The 27,824-nt window shown below is 31.0% G+C and overlaps 1 protein-coding gene, 1 long non-coding RNA gene and 2 pseudogenes across 4 annotated transcripts; 2 read left to right on the top strand and 2 right to left on the bottom strand.

Annotated features, from left to right (window-relative positions):
- Positions 1 to 349: 349 nt before the first annotated feature.
- Positions 350 to 1,936, bottom strand: LOC149892960 (uncharacterized). The gene has a single exon (XM_090093267.1). It carries the CDS (start codon positions 1,920 to 1,922, stop codon positions 630 to 632), a length of 1,293 nt encoding a protein of 430 aa, XP_089949393.1. The 5' UTR covers positions 1,923 to 1,936; the 3' UTR covers positions 350 to 629.
- A 7,047-nt stretch (positions 1,937 to 8,983) lies between these two features.
- LOC145193234 (uncharacterized) lies at positions 8,984 to 12,571 on the top strand (annotated as a pseudogene). Its single transcript, XR_016451128.1, has 3 exons — positions 8,984 to 9,340; positions 10,440 to 10,943; positions 11,131 to 12,571. The product of XR_016451128.1 is annotated as an uncharacterized LOC145193234 (transcript).
- Positions 12,572 to 12,817: 246 nt separating this feature from the next.
- On the top strand, positions 12,818 to 15,313 carry LOC149892959 (uncharacterized; annotated as a pseudogene). Its single transcript, XR_016451174.1, has 6 exons — positions 12,818 to 13,038; positions 13,181 to 13,403; positions 13,509 to 13,604; positions 13,703 to 13,875; positions 13,956 to 14,059; positions 14,882 to 15,313. The product of XR_016451174.1 is annotated as an uncharacterized LOC149892959 (transcript).
- A 9,922-nt stretch (positions 15,314 to 25,235) lies between these two features.
- LOC149892958 (uncharacterized) lies at positions 25,236 to 27,563 on the bottom strand. Its single transcript, XR_016451179.1, has 2 exons — positions 27,101 to 27,563; positions 25,236 to 26,339 (listed from the first exon to the last, which is right to left on the bottom strand). It is a non-coding gene; the product is annotated as an uncharacterized LOC149892958 (long non-coding RNA).
- Positions 27,564 to 27,824: the final 261 nt, after the last annotated feature.

The following is a 27,824-nucleotide window of genomic DNA, read 5'->3' as shown; positions in this document are numbered from 1 at the left end:
AAATATTTACATAAAAAAGTGAATTTTTTTCCACTTATTTGTTAGCAGTTTAATATTTCCACTGCCGCTCAAATTAATAAGTCTATCATCTTTCTTTTTCTTTGTATGTAAGAAAAAGATTCATTTAAAAAGATCGATGATTATTGCTACTTCAGGGCCAAACAATTACATATCATCTAATACACTTGTAAAAAATGACCAAAAAATACTTTGAGCTGACCCGAGAAAACTGCTTTGACAGGGTGAAACTACAATGTTTCCTGACTCCAAAAATGTAAAATTTGAAATCTAACTATTTCGTCCGAGAAAATAATTTCGATTTTTAGTTTTTAGTACTTTGCACAATAGGGCGAAATGACAGCTTTTCAACTTTTGCATTTTTACAGCATTCAAAAACTCTTCAAAATAAGCATTTATTACTCCAAAACATAACTGTCTAAAATTCACTTGAATAATAGTTTATTCTGACACAACTGATATAGTTTTTCATTAACAAGATGGAAATAATAAACACTTTCTTAAATAATTCTTTTAGTTATTCTAAGCCAAAACACAAAAACAACCTCTTGATTCTAAACACACAAAGAGCAAATGGTACATAAAATAAATTCTTCTCAATATTTGATTCTTCACAAATGCTTGCTGTTGTAGTCCACAACACATGAAAGAAGCCTCTTTGCATACTCAGGATGATTGCGGTCTCTTTTGTATCTCTGCCAATGTGAGCTGAAATTATGATGCATTGATTCTGTTGCCTGCTCACTAAAGATCCCCAAGGGAGCCCTTTTGATCTCAATGAATTGCTTCACATGGAAGAAAACAGCATGAACTTTTGGAGTCACACTAATGTTCATGATTGCCAAATATGAGTCTCTGAAGCGATCAATTTTTTCAGAAAAGTCATCCTCCAGAACCATACCAAAACATGCTGTCACCACAGACTTAAACTTTCGAAGGGCATCAATGATTCCAAAGACTTGAAAAGCAGACTCAGTCTCTGCAATTCTTTGAAGGAGGTCAAGATTGCTGAGAAGCCTGTGACAGGCATTCCCTGCAAACTGCCCACCATGGTATGGTTCTTGTTGAATGTGGAGAGCTGAGGGCCACTTGACAACATTGGGCCAAACTTCTGTCATGGCTTTGCACATGTGATTGACCACACCAAGGAGAAGATGGAGTTCCATTGGTGGTATGAGCTCCAAGATGAGTTTGTTTTCAGAACCAGATAGCAAAGGCTCATGCACTACATTGCCAAAAGATCTTGCCTTTTTGATATCACCACCAGACTTAGCAAACTCTTGATAACAGGCAACAAGTGAGCCTAGTGTCCTCAAAGATCCTGATTGAGAAAGATGCTTTGATTCTGTGTTGCACCAAGAGCAAGGGTGAGTACTTGCATGGCTCTGAAGGCCACAAAGGATGTTGGCAAGTTTCATGTCGCATGAGACAACAAAGTTGACTTTGTCTAACTTGATTAAAGACAAGATCTGCCTCACATTTTCAAAGTTTTCTGGTAGTCCTTCTGATAAAGCCACAAGCATTTGACGCTTTACACTACTGTCTTTGGCAGTCCTCTGAGTTAAAAGTTTTTTCCGTGGTGGTGACCTTGAATCACAGTGAGAATCCAACTCCATGATGCCAAGAGAAACTTTCAGAAATCCTCCACCTCCATCAATTCCCAACTTGACAATATGATTCTGGAAAACTCTTCGAGAAAGCAGGACTTCATTCAAAAGCTCGGCAAGATCCTTGCAATGCACAATCACAAAGTCAGTGGAGTTACTCTCTGATAAAACTTGGATGCTGGTTTGAGTAAAAAACTCAGAGAACTGTTTGCCAATGGGTTCAAACTTAGCTAGAAAACTAGTCTCCACAATCTTGGTGTCACTGACTCTGTTGATGGTTGATGCCAATTTCTTCATGCCAAGGTTGGACAGTCCTGTGTTTAGCTGAACTTATACAAGATCTTCAGTTTTGATGCTGGGTTCAGGAAAACGAGCTCTTGCACTTGAGCTTCCTAAAAATGAAATTATATTAACACTTTTTGTAATTTTAAGTTTTAAAATTAAAGGTATTCCCTCTGAACCTGCCATCTTTATATGTATATATAAAAGTATCACCTGTTTAACTCTAAGTGGTGGGCCGCCTTTAGGATGCGATATTTTGGCAGTACCACCAGGTGTGGAAGGTTTAGTAGAGATGACTTGAGTAGCTATTTGCTCTGCAGCGAGTGGATCAGCTGTAGCTAGCTGCTTGAGATTCTCTCTAAAAGTGAATGGAGTGCACTGATGTGGCAGACCTCTTCCAACTAGACTCAAACAATCACCACATCTTTGAGGGGTACAATCTTCCACAGGTTTAGAATAGTCCACTGGGCTCTTCTCATTCAACTTCAAATGTCCAACTTGACAAATAAGACAGTTGCAACCTTGATCTCTTGTTGGTGGTCTAACTTTTATAGATGAGAAAGGAAACAAAGGTGGCAGGTTAACATCTTTTCCTTCATCTTTTCTCCGAAGAATTGTTCGACATGAGTCACAAATGCCTCTTGGCACTCTGGTATCAGTCAAATCAAGACTTGTATGGTAATGCTTGAGGATCTTTTCAACAAGGAACTGTGTCAACTCTCGAGAGCACTTCTTCAGACACAAGACACAGACAGATTTCCGACAATCTTCATGATTTTTTGAAAAATTTGGCATTTTGAAATTTTTCTCACACAACTGATAAGTGAAACACTTTAAATAAACATGTTCACTGCCAATTCCCGGAATTTTTAGCTTGTTTACAACTTTGATGCAAAACTTAAAACAAACATGTTCACTGCCTATTCCCGGAATTTTTAGCTTATTTACAATTTTGATGCAACAAAATGTTTATAATATAGTTCAACCATGAAATTGTAGGTAAAATTTTATCTTCTGAGTTAAAATAAATACAAATTATACTTGCTATATAGACTGTTATGTTTTAGAGTAATAAATGCTAATTTTGGAGAGTTTTTGAATGCTGTAAAAATGCAAAATTTGAAAAGCTGTCATTTCGCTCTATTGTGCAAAGTACTAAAAACTAAAAATCGAAATTATTTTCTCGGACGAAATAGTTAGATTTCAAATTTTACATTTTTGGAGTCAGGAAACATTGTAGTTTCACCCTGTCAAAGCAGTTTTCTCGGGTCAGCTCAAAGTAGTTTTTGGTCATTTTTTACAACAGTGAATACAATAGTTTATGGATTAATTAGATTTCTTGACAAAAAGCTTTTATTGAAATTTTTTTACCAGAATCAGAAAAATTGCAACGAATTATACTGACTGCTGATAGATAAAAATGAATCCTTTTCCATTTAAGTAGTAAATACTAAGACAGCAGTAATACCAATCTGTTAAGTTTTCAAAGCTAAACTTTCATTAGTGAAAACTAAAAGTAAAAATATTCTAGTCGTTTTTTCAGGTTACAGAACAAGCTCAATAAAATGCCTAAATTAACAAGGGAATATGCATTTATATTCTATCACATATATATAAATTACATAGATTATCGACTCGGTGACTGGAGTACTTGGATTGCTTGCCCTTAGCCAGCCAAATCAACAAATTCAGATCCAGTACGTGTACAAGTTTGTGATTACTGTTTGAGCAATTCTTCCTCTTGGTATCAATGTTCTGCTGATTTCATAGTTAACTATGAACCTCGTAACAATGGTGCTTGCCCAACTGGCAATACCAGTTGCTATTTAACTAGTACACAACAAAACATAGTATTTAAATTTACATACATGCATTTATGTAAGGTATATGTGTTTGCGTATACATAATGAATGTTTTGTTTTGAAAAAGATTTTAGTGTTTATATTAGGTTTTCCTTTGAAATGTTGTGTATTAAGTTATTTCTTTAAGGTTTCTTAGTTGCACTTCAAAAGTTTGCCATGTTTTTAAAATCTTGCATTAACATCCTCATCTTTGGTAAGATTTGGTTTGTAAATCTTGATAAATCAAATCTTACCACTCTTGCAGCATTATTTAGTAGTGACTGTTTTTTTTAACTAAAGTCATGTTCCAATTTGAGTATCAACTTTGTAATTGTACTGGATTCCTCATCAAGCGTTAATTATTTAACTTGTTCTCAAAAAAAATTATTTGCCACTAGTTTTATTGCAAAATTAGAGCTCGATGCAAATCCAAATGTCTAAGTTGCTGTGATAAAATTTTCGTCAACATATGACGAAAATTTTATCTTCTTGCGGGACTCTAAATAATCAAAATGATTTTGCAAATTTTATGGCAGCCTTACGTAGAATGAATGTTGCAACAGCTATGAAGATGGTCTGTTAAAAGCAAGAAATGCATACAAGGGCTACCAACGGTTAAATGTAGCACCAGTTGTTCTGTTTCTTACTCATGGTTATGAGAATATAAAAATGAATTATGTGCATAGAGTTGGAAAGTGACAATCTTGTCAAAAGTGAAGCTCTGTTATTTGTAGTCGCAATAGGACCTGATAATATTCCTATTGACATAAACAGAATGTCACATTTTGTTAATGGATCAGATGTGTATTACAATAGCTTTGTGAGTAACTTTTCTGAAATTGTATCTATTAAAACAGAGAACTTTTACGCTGCTCCTCTTGGAAAACTAGAATGCGATAGTAAGCAGCTTTATTACAAATACCTTTTTTTAAAAGGACTTTTTTTGTGTTTTTGTAATTTCAGCAGTATTTTTTTCTCTTGATTTAAAAGACATAAATTTGATTAAAATCAGATTTTCAGGTAGAAAAATATACATTCTACAAAGCTTAAGAAATGTTTGTAGTAACACATTTCTCTTATCATGGATTTTATTTTAATACAAAAGATGAGATCCAAAAAAGATGTTGTCCAATAATATTTCAGAGATTTAATGCTAAATAGAAAACTTGCTTGTTATTTAAATCCAAATTCAGTGGACAAGTTGGAGTGCATTATGAGTCTTGCTCTGTCGTTTGTGGGGCAGTTGGAAATCAAAGGCGAGAGCATTCTTGCATAAATTCTAATACACTTAATCTAAAAGAAGATTGCGAAATTAATGGCAACATAGGTAATCTTGAGTATGCAGTGTGTTCAGTTCAGTTTAATAGTTTAGATATTGTTTTCTGACGTTAAATGTCGTTAAGTTAAAAGGAAGATTTCTTCCTGAATATTTTTATGAGAACTATTGCTTATTAGTTTTTTGGTAAGGCTTAAAAGCAAGGAAGAGAATTTCATAACTTCTAAATCAAAGTCATTACCTTAGGCATAAAGTTACTTCAAATGCAACTTATTGTTCATGAACTATATAAATTAGTGCTCATAGTATTTACACGCAGACACGCGCATGCGTTCATCCGTTTACTAATATTTTAACTGAAAAAATGAACATTCAAATTGAATAAAAGAAAAATGAAAAAGAAATGAACTAAAAAAAAAAGCAGCAAAAATTTCATTCTCTGTTAACTGAAATAAACAGTTAGAGGTAAAGTTTGTGAAAAGTTTTTTTATTTACAGGGTAAAAAGAAATAACAGAATCACTTTTTAAACACTTTTCATTAGAAAAAAGCATTAGTGAAAGTAAAACAAACCAAAAAATTAAAGTTTTATACATCCATAAACTCATCACAGAAGATGTTCAAAATGTCCGATTTTAGATTTTCTTCAGATCGTCAAATGTGTTCAGAAATCAAGGGCTTCTTCCCCGATTTTATCCCACTAATGCAGCAAAGATTGCTTTAAGGGCAATTATTTTTCATGGGCTTTCGAACAAAAGTTTTTCTCTAAAATTGATCAGATTAAATTGCTGAGAGGGTAAAGTCCAGGTGAAGATGGGGGCCATATTTGAGAGTTGATGAAGTTTGTTAAATTGGCACTATACTGTTTCTTCAAACCCCAGTCTACGTGTTAACTTTTTAAATGAATTCTAGGCTACTCTCAACAGGTGCATACTCTTCATGGAGTGCTTGGAGTGTATGTCCTGAAAATTTTCAGTCTAATCCCAACATTTCACCCTTTCAATATCATTCAAGGACTTCTTGGAGAATCTCATAATGCTAATTGAATGGGATCAAGTTTCGAAACTGAAACCTGCAAAGTGAGTGTCGTGTCCTGGTAATTTTAATTTTTTTTTGATTTGGGATTTGCAAGATATTTACAATAATTAAATGGATATTATTGAATGCTTGCTTCTTTGTTTAAATTAAGCTATTGAAAGTCATAACAAATGTTATAAAGCTAAAAGCTTTTACTATTTTGTGCTTGTCAGTCAAACAGACCTACCAGAAAAATTGTTGTGAAATAATTTTTAACAAATGCAGCAGAATATTGTTTGTTTTTGGTTACTTTTGTTCCTGCTCTGCCTCTGACCAAAACATTTCAGGTATTGTTTGCAATAGGAACTCATGGGGAGCATATTCAACATCTTGTCATATTGATTTCTCTTTTCCCAAACGTACCTGAACAGAAACTTGTACTAACTTTACTTTGGGTGGAAGTTGTAATGTTCAGATCTTAAGTATCTCTGAAAACTGCAATGTGGAAGTACTGTCAAGGTTTGCTATATCGAGAAACTTTCTCATTTAAGATTTTGTTTACTGCTTCTAATCAAATAACGGGTGAATAGTAAAATTTGAGATTTTTTTTGAAACGCTCTAACTTTACAGTGGATCAATATTTTTTGATAGAATAAAAAACAGCTCGTAAATTTATAATCAAATAATTTATTTTTGAAGTTGCGATAGTGTTGTTTCACCGTTTCGTCTTACAAAATCAAGCTTTCGATACACCCCTCCCCACATATTCTGTACAGCATTTACATCTACTTTCTTCAAACAATACTTGATTCGTTATTTTATTTCATTAACCGAAGTAGCCTGCCAATTGTTCTTATAAACCATTCCATTCAAATATGATCAAAAGTTATCTACTAGAAGAAGTTCAGGCACTGCAGGAGTATTATCGGCTTTTTGTACAAGTGTGATGCTTTTGAGATCAAGTAGCTTATCACTGATTTAGCATAATGGGCTGAAACCATGTCAGGCCAAAACACAAAATTACCCTCAGGATGATGTTTTTTAATATAAGGCATCAATCTTTTGATAATGCACTCTTTCAAATACACATTTTGTTTGACAGCAAGGGCCGAAGGAACAAAATAGAGTGTTGAGATGCCTCGAGGTAAAATTCTAACCATACCAGCATTTTCTTTTTAAACTTTGCCTTGGACTTGTATTTCACACCACAAGAAACTGCTTTTGGATTGCTTGACCAATAATGAACGCTTGAGTTCTTATCAGAGTGAGAAAATGTGAAGTATGATTCATCATCAATTATGAAATCCCACCGATAAAATTTTCCACGCAATCTGCCACAACATTTTTGTAACTCGGACACTTGCTCAAGAGGACGGGCTGGAATGGTCTGTTTTTTTATTGGTAAACAATATTTTTGTGTTGCTGAATTGTATACACAACGTGATATTGGCTGCACTTGAGCTTTCGAGCAATTTGTCAGCTGGAAATGCCAGAACGACCATCAATCATGCTTTTCAACTTGGTAATATTGGTTTTAGTTATTGTTTTAGCTTTTCGATCAGAACCAACAGCACGAAGTTTTGATTTGCCTTTTTCCCACATTAAAATGTATCTGTAAATGCTTGCTCTTGGGTGATTTTCTTTCAAAAAATGATCCACGACGACTTTTCTATCTTCCTTGAAATGCGAATCACAATACCTGTACACACGTTCAATCAAACTTTCACGCTTGATTTTGATGTAAATTAAAAATAGTAAGAATATTTTCTTAAAACTTTGCCAGCAGCAGCTACAGAGAGTGGGCTCTAAAATAAAAACATTAAATGAATGAGTGCACAAAAAAAAATTCAAAAATAAAAAAACCGTTAAAAATATCTCAAACTTCACTGTTTATCCGTTAGAAGTATGATTTATTTTAGGAGCATTGACAGCTTGGAGTAGTTGAGGTGCATTTTCAGATGTTTGCTACGCAGTTGGTGATGAACGATATTAGAGCAGAGAAATATAATTATTCTCACATGACTCCAATATACTGTAACGTACAACATGTTTATTAGCTGAAAAAATTTGTTTAAATATAATATAAACTAACAATAGAATAATTGATGATTTACATAATTTCATTTTATGGTTGTTTCATTTGTAATATTTATTTAACTCTTATACCCTTTATATTACTATAATAACTTAATAAACTGTAATCTGTCAAACTGCAGAATGAGAAGACTGAACGAAAGATTACAGAATAAAACAAAAAGTAACCTTGCAGTGTAAATACAAGTTCATTATTTTAGAAGTTTAATGAAACTATTGGTTCCTCACTCGAATCAAAGTCCCTGTTTTCCAAATAACGTCTTCAATAGACTTAAAAAAATTCGGTAAACTTTCCTAAAATGACGTGGGAAATTTTTTGTCAGGAAGAAATATTAGAAACATAACAACTCGAAAAAATTGGGATTCAAAGGCTTCTTTTTTTTTAAATTTTAACTAATACAAAACTACACGGAAGCTACACTGATCAACATATATTGCGTTATATTACAACATATTGCAATATTATTGCGTTTTCAATTAAAATTGCTACTAATTGCTCAATAAATTGACAACTAAAAATGCAACAAAATTTTACAAATGCAATGTGTTTTTAAATGTAATTTAAATGCACTTAAATAAAAATAATTCCGATGCTTTTCTAATTACCCTTGTCATTTTTTTGTTTTACATACGTTTAATGTGTTAATAAGCAGTAACAAGGTTGTTGTTAAAATATTACAATATTATTGCAATATTATTGCAACTGTATAATATGGATTTATTGCAAGTTAATGTGGAATTATTTTTATCGGTTTTAACGACTTTGAATGATTTTAATGTTCAAAGTGGCGTTTTGTACATGCGCGGAACGAACCTGTCTGGTTGGAAAATTTGTTAAAATTTTATTTGCGCAATGAAACGAAACTTTTTTAACAGAAAGTACGAAAGAGGAATTTTACACTCTACAGCTGAGTCTACGTCTTCTGAAGAGGACATCATTAAAAGTAGTTCTCAGTCCGACGGTAGCGATACGCATGATAATGTTAACAATGGTAGATTTACCCAAGAAACAGAAGAAATTGTAGTATCTGAGCCTGAGGAAGAATCAAAAGCTTCCATGTTTCAGTTTTTTAGTTGTAATCCATTTGAAAATTCTTTATTTGATCCACTTACCAACAAAACGTTTATGTTTTTAACCTTATTGTATTTAATGATTAGCAATTCATTGACTGAAATCGCATTTGATCGTTTTTTGAAGACTTTGCTGGTATGTAAAATGTAGCCTCTACATTGTGCGATGTACTTGTAAATGAATATTGCCAAGCTAATGAAATTACCAACCAACTTGGCCCTTGATTAAAATATTTTAAAACTCAGACATCTTCAAGTTTAGTGACTTTTATTCCAAAAATTTTCTGTAATAGGTAAGCTACTGTTCAAGCTTAAAGACTTAATAAAATTAAAATTAAATAAAAATATTTTGTATATTTATTTATTGAATGGCCTGAAAAATGGGTTATTTTAGTGTTCTCAGGCCCTAAAAGTTATTTTTTGGCGTATTAAATTTTATTTTTTTTTTAGTTTATTGGCATAATTTTAAAAAACTACAAAAACAAAATGCATTTATTGTCTTGGGCAGACAAATGCCACTGAAAACCTGAACCAGGGTGCATTCCATATTTTTTTTCTTTTTTTTTTTCACAGAATATATATCAACAACGCCAAAATTTATTTAATTTTTACCAATACACCAAAAAAAAAAAAAAAAAATTTATAAGGTAATAACAGTTTTGTACACCAAAAATAAAATGACATCAATTAATAATTACATAAATTAACAACATCAAATAAATAAAAAAATTTTTAAAAATACATAAATTTATTTAAAGTCGCTAAACATGGAAAGTTGCTATATTTGAAGATTTATAAAAAGTCTTAAAGTTAACATTCTCTCTTCCTAATTATTGCAATGGTTCCATGAAAGGATTTAGTCAATTTATTTGCTTAGGCTGCATGGGCTGCAGCACGCACAGCCTAGCCATGGCTTTATTCTAAAACTCTCCATTTACATTAAAAATGGATACAGCCAGTCTATTCAGACTAGTCTTTGAGCCTGTCATATCAAGTAATGCACTGCAAAAAATGCTGCTCTGGCAGTTTAGCTCTGGCTACCATCAGGAATGGTGCACATTGCCAATAATTTGTAAAAAAAGTCTGAGAAAATTGGCATAAGTAGAGAGTCTTTTAATTAGGAACATTCTACATTACTGTCTAGTCTTATTTTCATTTCAACTAAGGTTGGGGCCTGGGTTGGTTGGTAAAACTTCAATAGCTATACTTTTAAAGTTTTAATTTTTTTTTAATAGATTTTCCAGTGTGTAGAAGACATACCTTCATCTCTTAAAATGATTCGTAGATTTGTTAAAAAAAATGTATTCTCCCATACTGAACCAACCCATACATATTATTGTCATGATTGCTGCACAGCTTTAGTTGATACATGTAAACTAAATCTTTTGTTCATCACATATCTTTATATTGGATATTATTAGCCAAATGAAACTTGTTTTATCTCAAAATTTGGGAGCAATTAAATCTTATCAAATGGAAATTATATTGGGTAAACGAAAGAGTGATTTAATTTCGAGACAAAATTTTGTCGAAAATATGAAATCTAAAAATGTTTTACATATTCATTTGTTAATGTCAACTGATGGTGGAGAACCATACACAAAAAAAAGACTACAATGTGGCCATTTCATGCAATTATTTTGGATTTACCATCTTATAAACGGTTTCTAATTGAAAATACATTACTTCTTGGTTTATGGTTCTCATCATTAAAACCTAATTGGCATGCTTATTTGAAGGTAAATCAATTATTAATAGTTATTTTTTATATTAAAATTATAGTTAATTGATTTTCCTATAGTGGTAGAATTCTTTCACTGTTCCAGCTGTGGAACAGTGAAAGAATTCTACCACTATAAGTAATGATAATAAACAACAAACAAACAACAATTAGGCATAATTACTATATTACTAACTATTTTTTAGGAGTGCATTAATGAAAAACTGTTTGAAATACCCCTTGAAATTAACAATGTCCAAGTTGTTATTCATATTGTTGGTTTGGTTTTTGATTTACCTGCAGTGGCCTCAATTATCAATCATAAGCAATATAATGGTGAATTTGGATGTCATTATTGTGAACATCCTGGTAGAACAATTGAAAGAAAACATGGTTCAGCAAGAATTTATTCACATTCAGATACAAAATATAATCTTAAAACATCTGAAATGTATGCCAAATATGCTAGATTAGCTGAAAAATCAAAAGTATCTGTATTTGGAATTAAAGGCTTGAATATCTTTAGTGAAATGTCATTTGTTAAAGTGCCAGATATGATACTTATTGATGTGTTACATCTGTTTTACGAAAATTGCTCAAAAAAACTTTTAATTTGTTTATTTTCTGTTATCAATAAACATGAAGCATTTTTTATTGGTAGTGCTGCAAAATTAAATGCTCTGGAAATCTTACTTGCTGATCAAAAAATGCCACATAACATGCCTAAGCCACCAACTATTAAATCATTTATACATTGGAAAGGCCATTACTTTAAAAACTTTATTTTATACTTAGCAGTTCCATATTTTCTGCCATATTTGAATCATGACTGCATGATGATGATCTATTCTCTAGTAATTGGCATGCGCTTGTCAAGCAGTGAAATATGTTTAGATAAAGTATCAGTTATTAGCCAGCTGTTTAATTTTTATCAAAAATCATTGTCTGAGTTGCTTCCTTTATATATGAATACTATCAATGTTCATCTACTTGGTCATGTTAGCGATATTATTAAAATGCATGGAAGTGTGACAAATTACTCAATGTTTTGTTTTGAAGCTCGGCTTAGTAATTATAAAAAAATGATGAAAGGAACACATGGTCACCCACAGCAGATTGTGCAAAAATTTCTTGACTTCAAAACAGCTTCTTGTTTTTTGCAAACAACAGATCATCCTAAAAAATCTGAAATTTGTCAAGCATTAAATATTGGCATTGCAATTGCTAAATCCTGGCAAATTGTTAAAACATGGTATTGTTTATCATTCAAAAACTTATGGCAAACATAACAGCTACACTTGTCAATTTGGACATAATAAGTTTGGTATCATATTGGATTTTCCTTTAGTTGACAATGTTATACATGTTCAGTTACAACTATTAAATGTGGAATGCAAGTTAGTATCTACTTTTGGTGATATGATTGGAAATGTGAAAGTTAACATTGATGATGACTTATTTTTTATTGTTGAACAAACACAAAATATTGTTGTTATTCCAGCTGACAATCTAGTTTGCAAATGCATATTATTTAAAAGTAAACTACTCACAAAAGAAGTAATAATTTTAACACCATTGAAAGAACTTTTTGAATATGCTTAGAGTGGCTAAATGTAAATTTTGTGATAAATAAACAAATAAACCATGCATGTGTGTTTTTTTATACAAGCATTTTATACAAATTTACAAATTAATTTTATAAAACTTTACATAATATTTTACATAAAAATTTACATAATGTTTTAATAATAATTTACAATATTAACAAATTATTTTTATAAAAATTATGCAAGCATTTAATACAAAAACATTTTTATAAATTTTGTACAAGCAAGTTTTTTTTTATAAATTTTATATTTTGATAACTTTGTAAAGCTATCTTGATTGTGTTGTTTTTAATTTTTTTCATAGGTTTATATTATTAAATAATGGCTTATCCTGATAGAAATAGAACCAAGAAATTGGATTTTGTAGACACTCAAAAGCTTTCTTCAACATTTGTTCTTTTATGGTACAAGGACTGTGAGAAGCATGAGCGTCATACACCTCCTATATCACTTTCAAATACACTTTTTAAGCATTATTCATCTGTTGAATGCCTTTAGTTTCAAGTGGTAAGTGCATTAAAATACAACTACAGATGACAATTACCCTATATACTTTAATTAAAGTCCACCCTAAAATATAAGCCCACTTTTTAAAGATGTTGAAAAAATTGATGTAGATAAATAAATTTAATGTTTTTTTACTTAACAGAAAAATGTAGTGAATGTATTCATTGCAAATAAACAACATTCAGCTGTCATAATATATAAGGGGTCTATTACCCAATGTTGTAAATTTGAAACGTCATTGCATAACTTTATGGATGAATTTGGTGACGAAAATCCTAGCAGTGATGAAGTGAGTAAGTTTGCCCTCAATTATATTGAAGGCAATGCTGTGGGAAAAAGAAAACATAATGAAGACCCATCTTCAGGTAACTTGTTACAATTACAAGTATAATATTATATTAATTTTGTTATGAATTTACTATTCTGTGTATGTAACTACAACTTTTAATTGTTCTTGTATTTTTCTATAGATTCAGACAATATGGCACCAGTCTCAGAATGTATAGGCCTAAATGGACCTAAATACAAATCGACTCCTAAATCAAAGGTGCTGAAAAAAAAAACGCGTTAATGAAGACCATTCTTTAGGTTATTTTAATAATATTATTGCAATTTCGTTGATGTACTTTCTTGAATATATTTTTATTGTTCGTTTCATTTATAGAATCAGACTCCTTTGCATCAGTTTCAAACTATCAAAAAGGATCATCTAAAAAAAGTGAAGTAGAGATTTGGAAAAGCGCAAGCTTGACATGCTTGATGACAATGTTGATAATGATGCTCCCAAAACCAAACACTGTGGTACACCAAAGTTGAGCAGTCTGTCTTGTTTAGAAGGTTAGTTAAAATACTGTATTTGCATAAGCTCTACCATATTGTGCTTGTACATAGAAGTACTCTATTGTTTTTAACATTAGCAATTTTGGTTGAACAAAAGAAACTTCTCGTTGAACAAAGGAAGACCAACAAACTTCTGGCTGAAATTTTACACCCAATAGAAAATGAAACTATTAATGATAATGTAAGTCAAATTTAATTTTTGTAATTTAGTTGTAAAAAGCTCATCCAATGAGTGCAGCACTAGCTAGTATTGACCGAATTAAAAAAAGGAAATATTGATTGCTTCAGGAAAGGGTGGCACATTAAGGTGTTGACTTTTTGGTAAATTTTTGGTATCTCTAGTTTCCAATATAAAAAACAGATGAACTTTGGTTTGAAAGTAACTAAAAAGTTATTGGTTTTATTTAAATTTTGAAAAAGGTCACCCACCATGACCCTTGATTACACACTGGCTCCTATATATCATTGAATTTTTTTTTCTTTAAAAGTATATCAACCTGGGTCTCAAAAGAACTAGAATTTTAAAGTGTTTTCAAAGTTCATAGTATTTTCTACTGAAATATTTTAAGAAATAATATTGCAAACAAAATCTCATAAAAAAAGACCTTTTCAAGTTTAAGATAATTGTTTTTATATATAAAATTTAATCAATTTATTTTTATTTAAAACCATTATTATTTCTGAAATCTCTATGAAATTCTGGTTCTTTTGAGACAGGTTGATATACTTTAGAAGAAAATTCACTGATATATGGGAGCCAGCGTGTAATCAAGGGTCATGGTGGGTGACCTTTTTCAAAAATTAAATAAAACCAATGACTTTTCAGTTACTTTCAAACCAAAGTTCATCTGTTTTTTATATTGGAAACTGGAGATACCAAAAAGTCAATACCCTAGTGGCACATTTACATATATTAGGTAGCTTAATTTGACCGTGCATTGAACAAAGTTTACTAAACCAGATTGTTTACTAAATCCGAACTCATCTGTATTATAATTTTTAGACCGTGTATCCTGGATTTGATGCCGTTTTTAAATTAAATGACATTCAAAAACGAAACCCGTGTAGCTTCGCAAGAAAATTTATTGTTTTGCGATTTGGAAAAGAGTTTGTTTGCACGCGTATTTGTGAACCAAATGGACCAACTGCACGCATTCATATGGACAAAGAAGAAGTGCAGGAAGTTAAAGGTGCACTGGACAAAGTTTTCAAGACTTACAACTGGCGTGTTGTTCGAGCGAGTATTAATCAATTTTTCCGAGACAATAAAAGTAGTAAAAAATAGTTTGGTAAAGACTAAAGAAATTAGTGACGTTTTTATTGTGGTGCGGGGTCATGAGCGATTTTAGCTATTTTGTGTTTACAATATGTTTTGAGTTATTTTGTGCATGTGTTATATTTCTGTGTTAAACAAATACACAATCTATTTTCTAAATTTTGTTGTCGTTTTGATTTTTTAGAGTTAGCATTTAATATGAATTTAAAGTGTACGTCAATGTTAAACTTTCAGCGCTGTTGTAAAACGCGCTACTGCTGGACGCACTGCTCGTAGACGTTATTCGATTAACGCGCTACTGCTGGACGCGTTGCCGCTGCTGATTGACGCGCTGCGGCTGGATATATTGTCTAGATACTCCAGGAATGTACTTGTGCTCATTTATAATGCTATTTTAAACATTGTTCAGGTGATCCAATGTAGTTGCTCTGCACACCCTGTCTTACACTGCATATTGTATTATGTAACTAGGGTGTACAGCTGCCGCATTTGACAACTAAATTGTGTTGTCTGATTAGTTCAAAAAGCTAGGTGCATGTCAAATTAATTATATTTTATTGCAATTTTATTGTCAATATTGCAATAATAATAACTTAATTTTATTGTCAATATTGCAATATATTGCGATATTATTGCCCAATAAATTGCCAATCCATTGCAAGCGATTGGCAATATTGGCCAATTGTAATTGCAATTTTATTGCAATTAAAAAAAAAATGCCGATTAGTGTAAATACCAAAAAGGTCTATTTATTAGCAACATCTAATCACCAATTACCAGTCATCAGATTAGACTACATAATAATTCAAATCATAGACAAATGTCTAACAAAATCTTTGTGTTGTTATATAAATTAATCTAAGTTAAAAAAATAGTTGCAAGGATGCGATTTACGAAACCAGTGTCTTAAGTGGTACCATCTATGGCTTAAGTCGTACCTACCTAAAAATACAATTACTAGGTATTTATTTAGAACAAATTCATTGAGAATGGTCATTTTATTAAAAACTAATACCCCATTCACACCAACAAAACCGAGTTTTAATAACACTCGCTTTTAAAACGGGGTTCAGTTGAAACCTTTTTCAACTATTATCCTTGTCACACCAGAATAAATCTGGTTCATTTTTACGAAACCGAATAAAACTTACATTTGCTAGCTCAAGCAAAAATTTTTTTATACAATACTTCGGTCACGTCTACTTTGAAATATTTTTTAAAAACAAAAACAAAATGGAAAGTTTACGAAATCAAGAGATATCGATTTTCCTAACTAAAGTTAATGTTCTGCAGTATTGCAGAAGACGACGCCATAGAAGTTACTTTCATTTGGAATTGATAAATCAAATTTTATTCAGCTATATCTCAAGACCTCGGTTTGTTTGGAAGAAATCGAGATCTCAGCAGTTTTATTTTGATAACATGAATAAGTATTGGTCAGAATCTGACTGGGTTGCAAATACCAGAATGACAAAAGAAGCATTTCTATACTTATGTTCAGAATTAACAATATATGTAAAAACAAAAGACACTAACTATAGAAAGAGTGTTTCAGTTGAGCAGAAAGTTGCAGTAACTTTGTATTTTTTTTCTGGGTCTTCTGACATTCGAACCATAAGCAACCTTTTTGGTCTGGGTCGTTCAACAGTATGTGAAATAATTCACTTGGTAACAAATGCAATTGTTGATAACTTACTACACAAATATATATATTTACCTCGAGAAGCAGAGGTAAAAGAAATAATGAAACAATTTGAAGAGATTTCGAGCTTTCCACTTGTTGTTGGTGCAGTTGATGGGTGCCATATTAGAATAAAAGCACCGAAAGAGAATCCAGAGGATTACATTAATCGTAAAGATTATCATTTGATTATTCTTCAAGGTTTTGTTGACAGCAGATATCTTTTCAGAGACATATTTGTTGGCTGGACAGGCAAGTCTCACGATTCTCGTGTGTTTAAAAACTCCCCTTTATACTTAGAATGCCAGCAAAAAAGTTTTCTACCAAGCCAGTTCTCAAGGAACATAGCAGGAAAAAAAATATCTCCTTTAATTTTAGGGGATTCTGCATACACTTTGGAAGAATGGCTAATGAAACCTTATTCAGACCGTGGGAATCTTTCAAGAGAGGAAAAAAGTTTTAACTTTTCACTGAGTAGATCTCGTGTAGTAGTGGAGAATGCTTTTGGTAGGCTTAAAGGAAGATTCCAATGCATCTCCAAACGAATTGACACATCTATTGAAAATTCTGTTAAAATAGTAAGTGCATGCTGCATTCTTCATAACTTTTGTGAAATCAGTAATCAGAGCTTTTCTGAAGAGTGGTTGCAAGGTAGTGAGGTTAATATGAGCACTGGAAGAAATGATTCTGTTCAAATTGAAGCAGAAGTAATTCGGTCTGCAATAAAACAATATATTTCAAGTTGTGTAAACTTTATTAGTAATTCCAAGACATAGTTTTTCATAAAATTAGGATTTCTTTATTTTAAGAAGTATTAAGACTGCAATAAATATTTGCAATGTTTTTTTACAACTCAATTGTACAACTTAAGAGATGACAAAATACACATTTCCTCTAAGATTATTGAAAAAAATTACAAAAATAACACAAAATAGAATCAAAAACATAACAGAAATAGTATTTAGTCTCTAATAAACAAGATGTGTGGAATAAAGGTTCATTCCAAGAAAAAGAACAAAAAAATGACAATTAACTATATATATATATATATATATATCCAATCTCTTTTATAATCTCCAAAATTCTAATTCATCACCATTCAACAACCTTTTAACATCTTTATCATTCCTTACACGTACATTGGGAAGTTTTATTATAACTATATTTTGACTGAAATTATAGTTAAAATCATCCAGAATTAATGCAGTCAACTTTTCCATACTCATCACAAGCATTTCTGTTTCAATAAAAAATTCATCTCCTTTTTCTCTCACTTTTAACAATACTGTACTTTTATCTTTTTTATCAGAAGAACTATTTTTAGGCGCACTTTCAAATAATGTTGAAAAAAACTCTTTATCTGTCTCACCTTGCGCTTTTATAAAACTTTTCATGTTTGCATCAAGTTTTTCAAATAATAACTCAGCTGAACTTCTTTTTTTTTTGTTTTTATTAAAAAAATAATTACCACTGGAAGTTGTTGTTGATCCTTCAGGTAAAGTCTTAGCTGCATTATTGACTGGGCTATCACAAACAAAATTTATTTCATTTTTAAAATCAATTTCATCAGATTTAGGTTGCTCAAAAGTAGCGTTATCTGTAATTGTTAGCAAAGAAAAACTACCAGAGGAGCTTGTTAAATGTGTTGGAAAAGTAGTTGGTCTTCCTCTCAAAACTCCGTCGATTTCATTAAAACAACAAGGTACTTTATGTGCAGATGCTCCAGTAGCATTTCTTTTATTGTCCATATAACTTCTATATGCACAGAGAAGAGTGTGTATTCTTGTTTTACAAGAATCTCCATCTCGGTCTAAGTATCCTGCTGCTTTGACATATACAGCCACATCATCCCATATTTTCATCTTTCTCGTGCATGACTTTAACTGTTCCTGAATATTTTCTTCTGACCATTTCAGTATAAGTACTTTTGTTTCGGTCTCATCCCAATGTCGAGACCTTTTGACAACTTTTTTTTGTGTATTCATTAAAGTATTTTATATAAGCTATTTGAAGAAAATGCTGTTATTAAAACACAAATCATACTTACAATACACATAAATATATACTTAAATGTATCATATATGATGTAAGAGAGATATAAAGGGAGAATATTTAAAAAAATCGTATACAAATAATTTCTTTTGATTTATATACATATATATATATATATATATATATATATATATATATATATATATATATATATATATATATATATATATATATATATATATATATATATTTGTGATTAGTAAAAGACTTCTTCACTCAAGAATGCTCAATAGCCTGCTTGCAAGAGCAATTACATAGAAACTTTAAGTACCAACAAAGTTGTCATCCTTCGCTGTATCTTTTATATATATATATATATATATATATATATATATATATATATATATATATATATATATATATATATATATATATATATATATATATATAAGATACAGCGAATATTTTTTTCATGGAGATTTATAAAACCACTCGGCTTCCAAATATTTAAAGCTTTTAAATAAAACAACCTCGCGATGTTGTCTTATTTAGTTATGGTTTTTTAAACTCATTTATTTGAAACATGGTTTTAAAAAGCAGTGTGAACGGAAAAATGCGTCACAAGTTTAAATAACCACGATTAAAACAAGTTTTATTTTTGGTGTGAATGGGGTATAAGACTCAATAGCAAAAAAAAGGAATTCAATAATAAGTTAATTTTTATTAAGCACAGACATTACACACATACTTCATCATTTTTTTTTGTTAACTCTTACGCATAGATCGCAAAATGTTTTGCATTTCAAACACTGAATAATAATTTCCTTTAGATCTTCTGCAAAAAGACAACAAAACAACTCTCCTACGTCTATAGTTATATTACCTTTTTTCTTTTTAATCTTTAATGTTGATTCCTTTTTAGTGATTAAATCTTTCTTTCTCTCCGCTGAAAATTTTTTTCCACTGCTGGAGCGTTTTATGTTACGTCCGATTTCAAATATACTAATAGGAACCATACAACCATACGGTTGTATGGTTCCTATTATTATATTTGAAATCGAATCTTCTTTAACCATGATTTCGCGAGATGCATATGGTGCAAAGTATTCTTCCTACTCAATTTTTTCTTTTTCAATAAAGTTTAGCATTTCCTTTGAAAGTTTACGTTTTTTGCTTCTTTTTCACTTGATATCTGTGGTTTTGCTTCGTTTTTTTTTTTGATATGATCAATAATACTACGTTCTCTGATACTTTGGCCAGCAAATTTTGGAATAGAAGTTTGCCTAGATACTTTGTGCATAAGACCAACTTTACTCTTGGAAAAAACTGTTCACCTCATTTTCCAATTCTTTTTTACATACTCTTATGCAGTGCTTTACACTTGTCAAACGTCAAAGCTGGTGTATTTAGAAAGCGAATTCTGTGACTAGTTCAGAGTATAATGAACTAAATTTATTGAGCGGCTAGTTTTATCAGAAAACAATTGAATTATACTATTTACAACTTTTTATTTAGTTTCTTTCCTAAAATCCGGAAAACGTATTTCGCCTGATTTTAAATAGAATTTTCTGCAAAAAATATGCACAAAGACATTCTACTAAATGTTCAAAATGTAAGATTTTATGTTATAATTAATTTCAGCACATAAACAAATTTTAGAACAAGCAACACTAACAAAGTATGTTTTATTTACTTCGAACTCAGTTTGAGCAATTGGATGTTGTCTGGTTAGGTAACTCAAGCCATAAAAACAACAAAACAAAAAATAAACAAAATAAATTACGCTTTTTTACATTTCATACATCTCAAGAATTTGTTGTAGAAGAGCAGTTATAATATACAGTACAATCTCTCTAATTCGAATCTCACGGAGAAAAGTAAAAGTTCGAATTAGAGAGATTTTCGAATTATAGAAAGTTGACTCTTCTTAATCGCATTTCACGGTGGTTTTATATTTAATCGAATTACGGAGGTTTTCGAATTAAGGAGATTCGAATTAGAGAGATTGTACTGTAGTAACAGGTGTTGGATACTTAGTCCATGAATGGCGCCATAAAAAGTGTAGACTTCTTAAACAATTTTGATAGCACCTTTATGAGTTAACTTAGTTATGGCATAAAAAAATATATCCGTGTGCTTTTCGTCGTTTTAAGTCGCCTTTTCTCACTAGATATTATGGATAGATATCATAAGATAGACTGGATTCGCCACTCCATATGATGAAATTTTGTCGCTATTATATCGTCATTTTATTTCTATCCATGACATTCAAAAGAATAAAGAATAATTTTGCTTTTTACTCAAAACTTGGCTAAAATATTGTGGATAAGAATATTATAACGAATGTAAAAATCTCGATTTCAGTTAAACATTGATACTTTAATGTGTTAATTCACATTAAATGCTATGTTTCTATTTTTCCTTAATAATAGTTCTAATTTTTTCGAAATAACTATTTTATCGAATCACTTTTAAATTCCTTACTATCTCTTTTCTTTTATTTCCCACTTTTTTAAAGTTCTACCCATAATTATCGGTTGAATTTTAAAAAAAATGAGAAACGGATCTGCATCAAAAACGTTCCTAGGGTTTTCTTAAATGATTCTCAGTGAAATTTGCATTTTAAATCCGAATCTAGGATTCAAATTTGTCAATCAGATTTAGTTTTTAAGCTACAGACTTAGGGTTCAATACCGCATATAATAGCTGAGTGTCCATTTTATTGCTATTCCATGGTGACACTTGGGTATTAATATATCTATAAACAGTATCTAAAGTATATTTATAAAGTTTTATCTATCATTGTCAATTTTTTTACATTTTTTTAATATATGAGATAAACAAAATTTATTTCAGAAAAATGAATAGAAAATGTAAAAACAATCCCAACAGATTCTGCTATGTGTATGGAAAGGTAACTTTTAGTGATCAGCAATGCACCATAACTACGTTAATAAAGTCCCTTTACAGTGCATACTTCGGAATAAGGCTTGGCGATCAAGACAAAAGCTTTGCCCCACATATATGCTGCAAAGCCTGTGTCATAGCCTTAAGGCGCTGGAATGAGGGAACAGCAAACTGTATGTTATTTGGTGTACCGATTGTATGAAGAGAAGGCAAGTACCATACTACAGAATGCTATTTTTGTATGACCAATCTTCAAGGTAAGAAAATTTTTTAAAAGAACAATATTTTACTAATCCAAACATATATATTTTTTTTACAGTCTAATGAAGTTTGAATTGTTTACAAAAATTGTGTTGAAATTCAACAAAAATATTCTTTAAATTGTATAGAAGAGTGGATAAAAATCTGAAAATAAATATGTGAACTTTTTCAGGTGTCAATAAGAAAAACAAACTTATGGTGATCTATCCTAATAATCCTACTGCCATTAAGGCAGTACCACATGGTCCAGGAGTTCCAGTTCCTTCTCCACTTGCAAAAGGCGAACTAGAAGAGGATATGGAAGGTGGAAGACACTGACATATCTGTGACATATGAGCTAACGTTTAGCATAACTTTGTCAAGACCACTCACTCAAAGTCAATTAAATGACTTGACCAGAGATCTTGGTCTTTCTAAAGAGAATAAACAACTTCTTGGTTCCTGTCTTAGTGAGAGCAATCTCCTCTGCAAAGAAACTACCTTCTATTGGTATAGAAACAGAGAAGAACAGTTTCGAAGGTTCTTTGAAGTTGATTCTTCTTGCTCGTTGGCATATTTCAATGATGCAAAAGGCTTAATAGAGGCACTTGGCGTTCCTTAACAACCAAGAGAATGGAGGCTCTTTATTGATTCCTCTAGCAGAAGCCTAAAGGCAGCACTCCTACACATTGGCAATAAAATGGCATTTGTAACTATTGGATATTCAGTTCAGTGACAGAAAGCTACAAGAACATGAAAATATTGATTGATGCAATGAAGAACTCCAACCACAATTGGCTAATATGTGGTGACCTAAAGGTAAAATACTTATCTAGTTTTCTTTTCAATATAAAGCTTTCCTTTGAAAATACTTTAGCACCTGTTGGTAATTTTTTAGAAAGAAATAGAAATATAATTTAACTTATTAAGATTTTATCTTTATGAATAATTTTTTTCTTTTCAGGTTGTGTGCTTTCTACTTGGGATGCAAGGGGGGTACACAAAATACCCTTGCTTCTTTTGCCTATGGGATTGTAGGGCAGATAGTCTTCACTATAAGCAGATAAACTAGCCATCTCGGGAGGCATTCACAATTGGCTGCTACAACGTGATAGCTGAACCACTAGTCCCTCCAAGAAATGTTTTACTTCCTCCTCTCCATATCAAACTTGGTTTGGTGAAAAATTTTGTTAAAGCGCTGAATAAAGAAGGCCACGCTTTTAATTACCTAATGCAAAAGTTCCCACAGATCAGTGATGCCAAGCTACATGCAGGTATATTTGACGGACCCAAAATTAGAACTCTGTTAAAGGACAAAGATATTGATATCAAAATGGTAGGCATTGAATGAGATGTTCAGCACTGTAATTGAAGAATTTCTGGGAAATAAAAGAAGCTCTGAATATGTTTCACACGTCATTAAGCTTATGAAAAGCTTCGAAAAACTGGGAGCTCGCATGTCAATAAAAATACATTTTCTCCAGTCACATCTTGACTATTTTCCTGAAAACTGTGGAGATTACAGCGAGGAACAAGGTGAAAGATTCCACCATGATATAAAAACGATAGAGACCAGGTATCAAGGACGTTGGGACATAAACATGTTAGCTGACTATTGTTGGTATCTTAAACACGACGAACCAATAACTCTTCACAAACGGAAGACATCAAGGACTTCTTTCCTCGGGAAACAGTTTTTTTCTTACAGTATTTAATTACTTCACACGTTGTTTTTAAGTTTAAAGTTAGTAAAGGAGTTTAATTGAGCCTATTTTCAGTTCAAAAATAATTATTGCAATGTATTACATTACTAGGACAAAAATGAGAGATTTCTTGAAAGTTATGTTTTTCTCAAAAAAAAATAGGTGTGCTGTATTTCAATAACCTGACCTGATTGAGCAAAACGAATGTCATATTCAGATTTAGGAGGCCACTTTCATTAATAATTATCTAAGAAACGCTAAGGAACAAAAAATTTTTTTTCAAACGCAGCCCTGTGTAATGAATGATCATAAAATCACTTGATGGTTTATCACACTTACACAAACTGTATGTTACTATTTTATATAAATGTACCCATAAGATTAGTAAAATATAGGTTACATGAACTAATACTGTGATAAATAATGCTGTAAAAATGCAAGTATAAGTGACGTCATAACATGGCTCGTTGTCCCGTATGCAATTCAAAACAATTTTGACATTCAAAATAGAAACTTCAGAGTTTAAGCTCATTAACTATTTCTTTAAATTTGGAAAAGTCTTTATATTTAAGATTATTTAAAACTTTCAAACCGTTATTTGCAAAAGATGTTTTGTGAGCTTCCTAGCTATATGGGATTTATGCGGCAAGTTTGTTGTTGGAAATGATTTGCAACCTTCTTCTAAAACTAAAAATTCAGAAAAAAAAAAATTTACCTGTCACATGCTTTTTCTGTAACAGGTTTTACCTGTTTTTTCAAATATCTTTGAGCCATAAAAATAATCCTAGAGCTTATCTTAAATTGCACGAAAACAATCTTAAAATTCCTGAAGTAAAAGTTCTAAAGTTGAGTTGTCATGAACTCACTAAAACCATCAGGTCAAGACGCAAGAAACCGCCTGTGTTATCATGCTGGAAATTTAAGACGCTAACGCTTTCTGTTGCTCTAATGGCTCAAAAAGAATTTCTGTTTGAAAGCAAACGTTATAATATGTGAAGGAGGATTCATCATTATCAAATAAAAAAACTCATTTCTAATTATAAGTCTGTAATTTTAACTTTAACAAAATGGTCCTTTTAAATGTTAAATGAAAAATACTTTTTATGGGAATAAATTGTTTTTTCATAAGTAAAGAAACGATTGTTGTTGTTTAATCAATCTCAGCCAAGTTGAAATTATTTTGAGAAAGAATTCATAAATTTCTAATATATTTTTATCTGTATTAACAATGGCAAACATAATTAGATTTACTATTTCTTTTTAATTTCATCTGGTTTCGTATAAGATGAGATTTCTCAACTATGACAATGAACTTCAAATAAACTTCAAATTTTATCTGATTATATTAAAAGTTTACTGTTTATAAATACTCTCGGATTGCATTTTTCGGATGAAAGCAAATATAAAATGAACACAGAGCGTAGACAGAGCGATTCGTATTTACTGAAAAAGCTGTTAATCAATATGTTTAATTTGCAGAACTTCTTAACAAGACAAGCCATGTTAAATGCTTTATAACTAGACAAACAATATTAAACACTTCATAACAAGACAAGCATTGTTAAACACTTTATGAAGCAGTTTTTTCTTAAGAACACTCGTTAAACATTTACTATAACGATCATAAATAATGGTCAACAAATAAATTATTCATCTTTAAGCAAATAGCCTTAGAGTTAAACAGAATTAAGTTTTAGTAATTGCATGGAAGATTGCAAGAGTGATACATTTGCAACTTCGGCTCTTACATTTCGTTTCAAAGTCGCTGGTTTTTTCATATATACTTTAGGTACCAGATTGCTCCACAGATATTGTCCAAAGCTGATAAATCCAGTGACCGAGAATGTCAATTAAAATCAACGTATAGGGAGATAGTATCAGTAGATAATGTAGCAATTCATCTATTGTTTCACAAGAAGTATGGGCCGTAGCATCATCCTATAGAAGTCATTAATCTACAGCCCCAATCGATTCCTTTCGGGTACCAAACGTTGGTCAACTACTTGACTGTAACGAAGGCCGTTGACGACAATTGCGTTACCTCTGTCATCTCCAAAAAAAATCATTGGGATCATATTCCGTACAATACAGTGACCTTACGCAGATGGAAAGGCCATAATTTAGATTCAAGCTTGTAAAAGTCTAATGTTCCATTTAGTTAAAAATGATTTAGTCTAGCAAAATCTGGATTCTAATTACGGCGAGATGGAACCACTTTGAAGTATTTCTTAAGTTTTTGATGGTCATTTAATATCTTATCTTTAATTAATTTTATCTAATGTGGAAATAAATCTTGGTCTTACCACAAGATTCGGTACAGTGATAATCTTAAAAGCCTCAGCAGTTACATTCTTCTTACTATTGATGTTTCTGGATCTTCATACACACTTTCGGCTAACGCTCAATATACTCTAATAATTGCCATTTAAGTGATCTTTCTGTTTGTAAGTTATCAAACGTTGCCTTTGTTTCTTCGAATCAAGTTACCAGTTATCGATTTGTTGTTAGCAAAAAAATCTTTCGTCGTTGATATTATCGTCGAAGTTCTCCTTCTCTTGCGATAATTGAATTATAGTTTCGTGCATACATTAGGATTATTGCAGCAAGTTGTTGTGGAATGTAACAATCAATTTAAAAAGCTTTTCAGTAATTCTTCAAGTATCTAAAAATAAAGTGCTGAAAAAAAGATCATTTGTAAAACTCTACAATATTTACAAAAAACAACACGTTTTATAACAACCACGCGTCTGTTCCAGGATCGCTTAAATCTTGTAACAGCTATTTTTAATAGCCTCACAAATTTATTAAAAAAAAAATTTTTGCAGAAAATATTTTGAACGAACTCCATTTTGTCTCATTCGATGAAAACACCTATTTTCCATTCCTTCTATATTTTAAAACACTAGAGATAAAGATTTTTGTTAAAAAAAGATCATCAGTACTGTTACAAAAATTAAATTCTAAAGAATAAATCACTTCTTTCACAAGAATAATTTTTTAGCTTATTTGTTAATTTTAAGTCTATCAAATACTTTTGTGGCCTAACAGATTTATCATTGATCTCTAAGGCAATAATTATCTGTTTGAAAAAATAGTATTTTCGAAGTTGATAATACTGTTTCAAAGACGTTAAAGAAATACAAAACTTTATTTTCCAAGTTAACAAAAGTGACTGGTTTTGTCTAAGTATGTCACTATGTCGTATCATGCTGAGACCATACTTGCCACTTTTATCAACTAGAAAACAAAGTTTTTTTCTTTAAGGTCTTTGAAAAGGTTGGTTTTCAATAAATGCCTTCAATAAATAACATCTGTAAAGTTAAATTACAAAAAAGTATGTCATTTCAAGCAGTTTAGCATACTTTGATTAATTTATATTACGTAAAGAGCTTCTTTTAAAAAAGTATAACTAACTACTTATACCTTTTTTCCGACAAGTCGAAAAAGTTTATTAGTAATAAGTTTTATATTCCAATTGATGTCGGGAAAATATAAACCAGCAAGTTGTTTTCGTTGGTCCAACTTCCATCATGAATAAAAAAACAAAGATGTTAATAAATAAGATCAATAAGACATAAGAAAATGTATCAATAGTTTTCTAGGCTGTTAAATTGCTATGAGACTTGAAATAAGTTTTTAAAAACTGTTTCATCTTGAAGTAGACTAGTTATTCTTGGTTAATTCCGTGCATTGAGCTTTTTATTTTATCAATTATACTTTCGTTGTTCTAAATACTTTAAACTCTATTCAAAAAATACCGCAAAAAAAAAAGAAAAAAGGTAATACGAGCATTAAAGAACAAACGAAACTTATTTAAGTCTAACTACTGCAAAGCATTTATGCCAAAAATCTAATTAGATAAGCCTTTTGAATGATGGTAAATCGAAACTTGAGCTTTATCACAACCGCCAACATTTGATGGACGTTTATTACAGATAATAGTTATGTGATATAATCGTCTTTTAAAACAATTGTAGTTTATGAAATGTATTCAATAGAAAAGGATTGTTTGTTAAAAAACTATTGGAAGAGAGATCACCTTTTTTCAAATCCATATTGTTTTGACAAAAAAGAAAAAACTCTAAAACTCCATAGCGAATAATCCCCCATTCTCGCCATTAGATTTTTAATTGTTGCTTTATAAACC

This window comes from Hydra viridissima, unplaced genomic scaffold (genome assembly GCF_058129835.1).
Source record: "Hydra viridissima isolate aposymbiotic clone 2 unplaced genomic scaffold, HvirCarnegie_v1 scaffold_1, whole genome shotgun sequence".
Lineage (NCBI taxonomy): Eukaryota > Metazoa > Cnidaria > Hydrozoa > Anthoathecata > Hydridae > Hydra > Hydra viridissima.
The sequence above is the reverse complement of the archived record's forward strand: the minus strand, read 5'-3'. Positions and strand labels throughout refer to the sequence as shown.

Bases quoted from the DNA above. Each gene is read 5' to 3' on its own strand.
- LOC149892960 (XM_090093267.1), bottom strand. From the start codon at position 1,922: ATGAAGAAATTGGCATCAACCATCAACAGAGTCAGTGACACCAAGATT.